The 12,379-nt window shown below is 34.0% G+C and overlaps 1 protein-coding gene across 2 annotated transcripts in view; it reads right to left on the bottom strand.

Moving 5' to 3' along the window:
- pof1b (POF1B actin binding protein) overlaps window positions 1–12,379 on the bottom strand; it is a 66,581-nt gene that overhangs the window by 40,520 nt on the left and 13,682 nt on the right. For both annotated transcript variants that reach the window (XM_039765936.1, XM_039765935.1), the window contains exon 3: window positions 588–689. In XM_039765936.1, coding sequence (XP_039621870.1) covers window positions 588–689 — 102 coding nt within the window. The remainder of the gene's footprint in view (window positions 1–587; window positions 690–12,379) is intronic.

The raw sequence follows: 12,379 nt of genomic DNA, 5'->3' as shown, positions 1-12,379 counted from the left end.
CTATGTTTTGTTGATATATCCTCATCCACATAAAGTCTGCTTTCCTCAAGTCTTCATTTTGGTATACATTTGTGTGTTTTTTAAGGTAATCTTAAGGTAATCATCACGTTTTGGGATTGAGACAAACTGAATGAAAAAACAGTCATTTGTCATCCGCACAATTTAAGTTTTCTCTTTTGTATTCCCGACTAGGACTACCCAATAAAAGTTTGGAAAGTTATAATCACGCATGACCACTACGTCCTTTTTGTTGTACATGTCTTATTTGATTAAATAATATACTATTATTTAATCTTTCAGAATTTTGTGGCCTGTAGCATACTCCAATAACCAGATCTCTGTCTTTCTTCCTTACTAGCTCGCTGACATGTTTCCTTCATCCATCTTGAAGATATGGGCCTGAATATTATTTTTCACATATAGCACCACACCTCCCCATGTTCCTCCTTTCTTTTTTTTAATTATACTTAGTGAAAAAAATAAAGCTGTTTAATGGATCACATTCAATTACAACCAAGAAAATGTCACGAGTACATGTGGACATATTTTACCAAGATATTCAACTTATATTTAGCATGAACACTTACCACAGCAGGACTGAGAACTGGACTGCGCAAAGGACTGGAGCTCTGGCTGCGGTTGTTGTTCACTACAAAGCTGACATTTTTTGCTGCTGAAGATGTATGTTCCTTTAAGAAAAAATATAAAAAATATGTGAGATAACAGCAATAAAACATGCACTTACCAAGAGCTAGAGAGTAAAAATGTAGGTTAGCATATAGTGTTAAATTTCAAATTTACACCTCAATACTATAGTGAAGTTATGTAAGGCTTATCCTTATTTCATTTTATACTCTTAACCAACTCTGGTCGTCTTACATATGTTTTAGTTTCTTACTTATACTGTATACATTGTATAGAATGGCATCTGCCAAAGCCAAAGCAATTTCAATAAGAAATTGAGTGTTACACACACTGAGGAAATGCCAAATTCTTCTACATAGAGGAGTTGAATGTCAGAACTTCAATATTAAATGACCAATTTTACAAAATAAAAAATAAACATTTTTATCAATACTGTTAGTTACACTATAGCACATTGTAATAACTTTCAAAATTCTGAGACTTTTCACTGACCTTGCTCTAGATAAAGCAGGATTAGAAAATGCATAAAATAAATAAAACACCTATTTTTGTACAGTTTCCTATCTGTGGTGTATTTAGGTCATTTGCATATACTATCAGATATTAAAGTAAGGACCAGTCACATGATCATATCTCGACATAGAAAAAGTCAACAATTTTACATCTCAGAATGAGGTAATATCATCCAATTATGTTTATTTCAATTTTGCTCGCACTTCAGGGTTCCAGGTGTAACTGTTAGATCTGACTTGAATATATAATAAATACTAAATGACTGTCCATTATTTTTTACATGTATGGCTCTGAAATTAATAATCTCCCATTAAATATTGTTCCTTTTCACTCTTCAAGACAAACTGTGGCTTTCTTAGGTGATCTAGATGAATTACTGGCTCCGTTAAAAACACTCTTTTTCAAACTATTATTCAGCTTGCTAATTTCAGTTCTAATTTGATGTTCCTAATTGTAAACTCACCAAAGAATTTATATTCATGCTTGACTATCTTAACCTGCACCAGCACTTTGCTATTTACCCTTCCAGTAATGTATTAAACCTGGATAGCACATCTGGCCAATGTGTTGGCAACACTCATAGCATTGGTTTGAGCCTTGTAGAGCATAAAGTTGTTTTTTACAATTTTCATACTGAACCTTGTTCCTACCTGCTAGTCTTAAATTTCATACAGAAGTCTTTAAAATCTCTGTCCCTCTAGCCTTACTGCCTGAATTTCTAACCTCCTTCAGACATCCCTTACTGCGGGCAGATTTGGTAACCCCAGTCAAAAAATCTTATTGACCACTAAAAAATACACTGTCTGCTCAGAACTATATGAAATGGTTCTCTTTACACATAGAGCAATATATGTTAAGTGTCCAGCAGCAGCTGGCTGAAGCACTGGGAGAGTGTGGTGCAGGAATGTCCTTAAAATGCATACCCAGATATTCTCTAGTCATCAAAGGTCTTGCAGAGATGCGCTAAATGTGATTTGCAATGCAAAGCTACAGATTCTGTTCTCTGTAGTTAATAAGACACTTCAAACTGTACCTTATTCTCTTACTGATTTTTTCACTAAAGAATGTAACAAATAATACACAATAAAATCAGATAACTAAAAAAAGTACTATATTTAATTAATATCCATAAAAACTCCTTCTCTCACATGTCTCTATAGAAAACTTTTCCTAATTTTACCTTCAGCCTTCAGTGATTTTTTTCTCTAAAATACAAATTTGTTGCTAGATCACATCACCATCAAGCAATGTCCACATGTAACAGACCAGGCCTTCACTACAATAAATAAATAAAATAAATTTATAAATAATAATAAATAAATAATAAATAAAAAAGTAAATGCTAACATTACTCAATTATTGTCTGTTTTTTTATTTTTATTTTTTTTCATTTTTATTACTATTTAATTTAATATTGTTTCTTTGTATCAGTATACTGCTGCTGGATTATGTGAATTTCTATCTATCTATCTATCTATCAATAATAAACACATATTAGCCATCAGCTCTAAGCCAGATGATTTTAAAATTGCTCCTGTAACTCTGGCACTTAGCCTTAACTCTGACAATCTTAACAATTTTGCTTATACTTCTCTTTCCATAGATCATGAGCATGTTGCGGCATTAAGCTTGATGCTGTTTAAATTTGCAATTAGTTTAAAGAACCACTTCAGTCCTGATGATTTAAAGTAGTTTCACAGTATTGAAGCTTGCCTACTTGTAATAATTAATAGCTTACTTATAGCAACAGACTCTGGGCTTATCAGTAGTTTTAACTTTTATTACCATAGCATTTGATAAATTTGGTCAAAGAATTGCTCAGTCTAGTTAAAAGCAGGTTAACTTTTGCACAATTGATATGAAGAGTTCCTCAGTTACCTTTTATCCGCTGCTTTTCTGAATATACAACATGTATCCCCTTTGGCTATAGTATTCATAGACTTGGGGTTGGTTAGTATATTCTATGCAGATAATTCTCACATTTTGTCAGTATTAAATTGGTTGATCATCAGGGATTACTTGGCACATGACCTGCCTTGAAGATATAAAATGCTGGATGGAACACAGCTTCTTAAATCGGAGTTAATCTTAGTTGGCACTAAATTTCACCTTACAAGAATGATTCTTTTCCTCCATTACTTTAAGTGATAACACAATCATATATTTTTTGACTTATCATTTTCTTATTCATCTCATCTAATCTGATTCTGCAGTCTGAAGTGCTGAAATTCTATTACCTCAGCCCTCTAGCATACAAATATTTTTACAGACAACTATGTAACTAAGCATGGTCAAAACATTATCATGACATCTGCAGACAACACCACAGTGATTTGCCTCATAGTAGACGACAACTGAGGGTGTCACTGTGTTGTCAAGATAATAACATTGCTCTGAATGTAGCTAAGATAAAGTAGTTCACTGTAGATCACTTCATGAAAAACAGAGACAGCTTCACCACCATTCATATTAACAGAAGGACTCTCTGTTCCAGTGGCATCCTCAAAAGGCACAATAGCAAGTGTTCTTTCTCAGGCAGGTAAAGTGATTTAGGATGGGAGCTAGGTTATGGGTAAACTGTTACTGCTGCATTATTAAGGGCATCCTGACAGGACACATCATAGTGAGAGCAACATCCCATATAAGCTGATTGTCATAAACTGACACTGAATATGTTATTAAAGGTGATACACATTGTCAGATACCCCTGCTACATTTTTCACATTGCAATTTAAACCATGTTCTGACAAAAGAAACTGCTTTACAAAAGCTTGTTAATAGTTTAAATTTTGAATTACAAATGCTTGAAATGTGTATGTTTAAAAATCTAATTGTTAAAAGGGAGAAGAAGGTCATCACATGTATTGTACTAATAACAAGATAATATAATGTAACACATATTACGGCATTAATAATTCATGTTGCTAGAAAAGGTTAACAGAAGAAAAGTGTTACTGAGCAAAGTCTTGCTCAGCCTAAAACGTTACTGTTAACGCTATATTACTGGGGGCATCCCTGCAGGATGCATCACAGTATAGTTCAGTAATATACATAAATTGAAACTTGTGCTGAGGACTGTCAAAACAGCATCAGAAATGATTGGCACTAACCTTCCAAAGTGCCAAACCATCTACTTTCAAGAGAAGGGTCAGTGTGTCATCACAGTTTCCAGCCACCCACCTCATTCACTCTTCACACTCTTACTTTCTGACATATGGTATTGGAATATTATTTTCTACACAGTTCACTTCAGACATAGAACCACAGACAACCATGTTGTTATAAGAGATGAGAAACATTACACAAATAATACTGTCACTCTGTCAATAAAGGAAATTACAGACATTTGCATTATTACCTCTTCTATTGTACTATATACAATAAGTTGTGCATCTCTTCTGTAGCCTGATCCTGTTTATACTATATTACAAACACCAAATTCATAATGGTGTTGTGACATGCATGACTGATTTTTCATTCCCACTGTTTATATCTTATTACATCTACAGTATACGTATGTCCTGTTTATACTACATCTTATATTGCATATATGGCTTTGTCTTTCACGGCCACATTCACACATGTATCTACTATACTGTATATATAAATTCTCTATTATACCTCTTGCACTACCTCCCTTCTCTAATGTCTATTTATTTTGTTTGTTTTATGTAGGCACATAGACAGAAATTTAATTTTATTCCTATTCCACATATGATAATTAAATATGACTTTACTTCAACTCAAAAATCTCAGGTTCTTTGTTTCTTCCAACTCCAGAGCATTTTTCATATGTATATGTTGTTACTCTTTTCTGACACTGAGAAGATCTAGTGAGTCTGTTCAATTTTATGATACAGAAAGACATAACCCAAAAATAACAAGTGTATAACTGCACTTGATCAGCTTGATGTAATATGAACAGACTACTCAATACATGCTTAATAGTAAATCATTATACAGTCAATGAAAGACATATTGCATCAACATTCTTAAATGAATGCCAAGCTAATAAAGAACTGAATTACACTAAGTTTATTAATTTTAAGAAGCAAACCAGACCTTTTTCACTAAATTAATAGGAAAATGATGATCTGTTGTAACAGGCATGTAACTAGGTGGAGCACTTAGCCTGCAGCATTAGGAAGACGGGCTGGGTTATATTTATGTTTGAGTTTCTTAGACTTAACAATTCTCAGCTTATTCATGATTTCAAGAAAAATGTACAGGATTTTCCCAAACTAGCCTTATCCATGTTATATTAATCTGAAAGAAAATAAAGATAAATGAGTGAAAGCAACAGAATGCAGAATAATTTAAGCATATTGTATATCAACACAACTTTGCAGAAAATGTAAGAGCAACTCTCCAGATAAGCTCATAAACTAACACTGAATATGTTCTTAAAGGTGATACTCATTGTCAGACACCCCTCCTGCATTTGTCACAGGGCAATTTAAACCGACATTTATAGACAAAAGAAACAGCTTTACAAGAGCTTGTTAACAATGTAATCTTCATTAAAAATGCTAGCAAAACGTGTGTTATTTAAAATGTTCTTATTTTTAACAGGGAGAAGATGAGATAGCATAACCTCATAAAACACATATTTTAGGAATATTGTGGCATGCAACTAGAAAATCGAACAGGTTCGTGCCATCGTCTTTGGGACAGTCTCCTTTCTTCCGCGGAGCCTCCAGGTGATCATCTCCAAGGTACATGCACGGGACAAAGTGTGTTACTTTAAACGGGTTATCGATCACGTTCCCGGCATGTACCTCAGAGCGATCGTTGGTCCCTGGAGGTTTCTCCGGACATGTAAGGTCGTTCCGTGACTCCTCCCGAGTGTTGGCCATTACAAACATGGCTGTCCCACTGGTGATACCGCTCTGTTTGCCCTACTTTCTTCCCATTCCGGACTTGGTGAAGGTAGGTTCTGGCGATGTTGTGGTGAGTCTGTTTTCTGCCCACAGAAATTTTTGATACAGGTCCTCCGCAATAGACGCTGGAGTATCCTGCCGGTTACGCCACTGTGACAGATAGGTGGCGCTATCGGTCCCTTGAACCCCTGTCCAAGACTCCAGACACCAGATAAAAGTCCAATAGTTAACTTTATTAATCTTCCACAGTGTACAAAGCACCCTCTCCTCCACTATACTCATTAACAACAATACAATAATAATAAACCAATCCTCCACACTCCCAGACGTGTTGCCACCCTACCACCCAGCTCAGCTCGCCGTCTGGGACCTCCCAGAGTCCTTTTATAGTCCGATAGGTCAGATAAAAAGTCCTTTTCTTCACCGCAGAAGCACATCATTCCCCTTGTCCATGTGGCTCGGACGTACTTCCGGGGTGTAGGGTAAATAACCGTTGTTCCTCCCTGCAGCGTCACCTAGTGGCCCCCATGGCATCCAGCAGGGCTGTGTATAAAAACTGCAATGTCCATGATGCCCTGCTGGTCTTCGGGGAACCTCCATACTGCAGGGAGGGCTCCACCTGGCAGCTTGGGGGTATTGGCTGGGATAAATAGCCGGCCATACACCACAGTAGGTATGTCAGAATGTTACAAAATGCAAGTGAAATGGCATCCTCTGTGGACCAATTGTGGTGAAATGTAAACTGGAGGTGATCATGACTCTCTGGAATATTCTTTGCTTTGTGTTTCTGTGGCGGTCTTTTAAAGCACTTCATCAGAACTAGAGTGACTGCCACCAGTCTGTGGTCATTATTTAGGAACTGTGAAACACAAGTCCTATTAAAATTGTGTTTAATCAAACTTTAAAGACTGAGGTTTGTTTCTAATAAAATTTGTTTTAAATAATAAATAGGTAGCTGCACTCATTTATACATTTAATGAACATATTCAATTTAAGTATAGGTAACAGGCATCCATGGCCTATACCAGGCGTGACACATAAACCAGGCCTGGACAATTAACCTGTCCATGGCAGGACAAACCTACACAGACACTCTGTGTCACTCGCACCAGACAAATTAAGAGACACCAACTCACCTAACAAGCACATCTTTAAAATTTTTCTCCTTCACAGAGAAACTATTGGATTGTACAAACACCATACCAACAGTAATTAGATCATAATCTGAGGCAAAATGTGCTTATTATCTCTAATGAAAATATAAACCTTCACCTCTCTTGTTTTTTTTTTTAAATCAAACAATTTAGTATGCTTTTAAACCTGGTCCTCATTTCTAACATTTCAGTAAATACTAGATGAGGTTTTAATAAGAAGTACAAAAGTCCACGTTTAAAATTAGAATATTAGAAAATTAGATTAAATGCATACAGTTTACCAAAAAGTCAGATAACTGTCTAGGTATTTTGATATAACTTGGGAAGTTTTATGAATAAAATGTCTAAAGTAAAAACAAAACTGCTAGTAGAAGACTTAAAAAAACAAATTATGTGTGTTGTCAGTAAATTTAAATATTGTTATTTTATATAAAGGGTACTTATGTAACTATGTATCTGTACCCCCTTTTTCCAATCCAGTGTTTCAGAAAGACAAGCTCTACCCCAAAACCACAGAATTCTAAACAGGAACCTGCAGTGGATATGAAACAAGGCCAAATTTCCTTAATTTATTGGAAACCTTACTATGTTGTATATGCCTATTAAAGCATCTGATGTATTTAGAGATGAATTTTCTCTGAGAAGTAAGTAAGACACAAACATAATGAAACACCACTACATGATAATTTTGTTATTTTTTTCTCTCTCTGTCTCCCAGTGTCTTCCAGGGTAATTTGTCAAGGAACTCTGGTTTTGCTTAACTCCAAAAATTGACATTGTTTTTATAAGTGTGGGAGTTTGCATATTTGTGCCCAGCAATGAAACAGTGTCCTTTGCATGGCAGTTCCTAACTTACACCCAATGCTTCTGGGAGAGATTCTAGCCCCTGTGATCCTGAGACAGGCTTAAGTGCATTTGTTAAATACATGCAGTACACGTCAGTTAAGCAAGTATCAATATTAACCATATGGTTTTTACGATGAATAATATCACAAATTCATTTAGAAAATTTCCATGGTGTAATAATATATGTTGTTATCTAATGGAATATTAGCATTGTTTATTTAATCAGTGTTATCTCATTTAGTGTTTTTCAAAAGTAATTCCTTTTGGCCCTGTGCAAATTCTACGATTGTTCAAAAACATATGATATAAATTTGTTTTAAGCACCTTCACAGTGGTAAACAGGCCAAAACTGACCAGATAATGTGACAAGTTGTATTGCAATATATTTATAATAAGTCATAGTATTTTAATAGATTTTACAGAAATATATCAAAGTGGTAGCCTTTCATTTCAGAAGATTACATTTTTTTCTGAAACCGTATAAATATTTCACATAAATACTCCAAGGAAACTAAAATTGTTCACTAATGAAGTAAACTCACAGGTCTAAATTCAAAGGATGGCTAAATCATAACACTAACAGCAGATGTATTTTCTGATTTGTGCAATTTAGGATTTTGTGGGGCTAAAGTTTATGACACCAGCAACAGACACAATGCATCTTTGAATGGCAAAACTGTCTGTCTATTCACTCTCTGTCTGTTCCAACATTAAGTGGACAATTAACCAGAGATAGTGCCATGAAAAACATTTTACGGGGGCATCTGATATTGTGAGGTGGAAGCTGATATTTTGGTTGAAACAGAGCCATTGAAACTAGTCAAGTGAAACTTTACCTTCACTTTCGGTTCCATTGTAGATGGAATTAAAAACAAATACTCAATACTAAAATTTAGCATTAAAATTAATTATTTAGTTCTTATTTTAATATTCTTTTAATACCCTTTGTAATATAGTTGTATATTTGACTTTTTCCTACATTTAACTTTGTTAACAGATTCATAACGGTTCAAGATTTTTTTTTAATTAAATTTAATAATGAAGTGAAACGTTCTACATGAAATATCCACAGCTACTGTATTTAGAAAATCAAATAACTAAAATAGCAATACCAAACTAAATATTCAATACAGACTCTGAGTGAAAACAGCCAGTTAGAGTTGGGTGATGTGTAAAATTGTCAGGCTGCCGAATCATCATCTATCTATCTATCTATCTGTCTATGGTGGAGAAAAGAGGAGCTGCTTAGGAAGCAGCAAGTGCATCAACCTCTGAGCAAACGAATTATAAATGTACACAGAAAGATTATGAAAACTATGAATGCTTAAATCAAGTGTGGTATATATTACTGGTATAATACTATATTACTGGTATTACTATATTACTGGTATAATATAACAGTCATCAGCCTTAACCAAGACCTTATTTCCCAGTTTACCCCATTTCCTCCTTTATTAAAATAATTCACCTCAACAAGAAATACGTTAGACACCAGTTTAATCCATTTAACTATATATTTTACATCCTTCAAAATACATTCACAAGAAGCAAAGCATTTATTTTATATAAAGTGTATCAAATTCATTCCATATCGCACCAACCTATCCTACACCGATGTCCTCAGTCCTTGCATTATATTTGCACAGGGCAACCTCCTAAAAATTAATTTGAAGAAAAGCTAATCACTTATACACTTCAGGCACCCACCCTATTGATAAAATTTTCATTAAATAAATTTAAAATTGTACGCTATGTTAAAAAGGCTTTTTATGTACACTTCTGACTTTTATAAATATTCCTTTAATTGTTCAACAACAGTTGGATACACAAGTTTATTCTTGAAACTTCTTAGGTATAAGCTGTAACTAATATTGCATTTTTATTTATTTATTTGTTTTATTTGTTTATTCATTTATTTTTGTGGTTCAAACATTTTCTTAAGCACTTACGAAAAACACAACTGTTGTACTGTAAAACACAAATTGGAGCCAACATTTCTCATTTTTTTGTAAAACAAAATTGTATTGTACTATTTATTCACAATCATAATATATAATAATTTGCCCTATAAAACTGTGTTCTAAAGTGTAGCTTTTTATATAAAAGCCCCTTCTTGAATTTGCAAAATGGAAGTCATGGGACAGGAATCCAAAGATAAACACAAAAGCCTTAAGCTTCTGGCTGAATATTGTCTTACTTTTTCTCTGCTTTTCCATTTCTTCAACGGTTATGTTCTGTCATAGCTTGTAACAAATGATGCTCTGAATAAAATGTTCAGTATGTCTGATATAAAGGCAGACCTGTCAGTGGGCCTTGAAATTATCCAATTTGAGTATGCATTCAAAACCTCAGCCTGAATTGGCAGTACATGCTTACTCAAATCATCTTTTTTTCTTATGCCATGTGTATTCAAATCACATTTTTTATAGGTAATGCTGACACACATACTGAATCACATACAAACACAGTTATTTAAGGAGAAATACACACTCAAATCATATGATTGTTGACTTCCCTTAAACAGAGTCTACTTTTCGCCTGTTACTTTCAGTGTTGTTATTTTACATAGCCTAAGAAAGAAGACTGAGGCTGAGCTGTTATGTGGTGAGTGATGGTGAAGCATTAACATAAGAGTCTCTTTGTATAAAAACACATAAATCTTAACTGAAACGATTACACTGCAAGGCATGATTTGTAAAAACCTTTAGAGTTTTGAAAGAACCAAGGCCACCTGCCCATTGATTACTAAGTTCACAGGGTGAATCAACACTCAACATTATACACTTTATGTGACATCATGTGTATAACCAATACAAAAATAATGAAAAAATGCAAAAGGTAGATTATGTGATAGAGCCAAACCAAAATGAAACAGACTAAGGCACCACAAACCAATTATCAAATTCTATAATGCCTGCTGAGGATATGGTATATGAAAAACCTCAGGAAAACGCTTTTGACTATGTAAATTTAATTAGTAATTTTGACTATTTCTTTTTGGTAGACATTTACTGAAGTCTATAAAATGATCACGTAAATCTGAGTTGTGTTTTGTAGCAATTTCAAATAAAATTTTATTATTAATATCACATATACAGCAGTGAAAAACTGTGATTATAAGTGTTATATTTTTCAGTAATTATTGTCTAGTTGTCTATAGATCTGAGAGCAATTCACATCTGGGCATCAACATTAAATAATGTCAGTAACAATTGCAGGAGACTTTTTGAAATGAAACTACACTCCTGGGAGTGAAATGTTGCTGTGGAAGCAGACGATCAGCAAGGCTGCAGTATGTGTGCAATGTCAAGATGTGGATCAATACTCAATAACATTCTTGACTTGAAAAATAGAAATACGTGGCAAATTTTAAGGCTTTTGTTTTCAGGTTGGGATTCTTGACCTATGATTTACAATATATTATGAAACACAAAAACAAGCTAGGTATTTTTTTAATTTATAAAAAAATCTTTACTTCAGAATTTCATGGGGCAAATTAATATATAAAATGACTGTGAAGAAATAACTTTGACTTAAAAAATGGCAAACTCATCTTTTAAGCATTAAAGTAAACATTCATACAAAGTGTTAATGTATCGTGTATTAGTTAACATGATAAATCTTTTAAGAAAAGTATAATTAACTTTTTTTTTTTAATTGGCACTAGGATTTATTTTTCTGGTGCCTTCAGTCTAATAGAGTGGCTTTGCGCAATAAAACCTCCATGACCTTCTACAGGCTATAAATAAATGGTGAGTTTAAAAAACCAGAGCTCAAAATGTACAGATAGAATTAACACAAACAGGAACCTGGAAAACCTTGAAAAATGTGGAATGACTAATCTATACATTTGTAATGTAGGCAAGGAGCAAATGTTTCCTCTTCTTCAAAAGATGCTAAATTCCTCCAGTTGAAACATTACCACAATTATAAAATACTTCTGGACAAAGGTGATTTTAAGTGGTAAAATTATTAGATAACTGAAGTTTTATCAAGGTGACATTTCTTAATTATTTTAAAATTTAAAATCATAAACCTCTTTTTTAAAGTTTAAATCTCTATGACACACTAACACTGAGTACTATAAGCCAACAAATTATTCAGCAGCGGTGATGTAAAGAAACGCTACTGAGGCTTCCTTACACCATACAGTACACCAGCATAATGCCTCGCTGGGACTGCCAAGTGAGAAATTTTTTTTTCACTCATTCTGGTGGGTGTCTCCTATTTATCTGTTTGTCTGTCTGTCTGTCTGTCTGTCTATCTATCCTCATAATGCTTCCCACAACCCTGTCCATATTCATATTATGTAAGACAGCTAATATTCTTAGGAATTTAAAA

This window comes from Polypterus senegalus, chromosome 10 (genome assembly GCF_016835505.1).
Source record: "Polypterus senegalus isolate Bchr_013 chromosome 10, ASM1683550v1, whole genome shotgun sequence".
Taxonomy (NCBI): domain Eukaryota; kingdom Metazoa; phylum Chordata; class Cladistia; order Polypteriformes; family Polypteridae; genus Polypterus; species Polypterus senegalus.
This window is presented reverse-complemented; position numbering and strand designations above follow the sequence as displayed.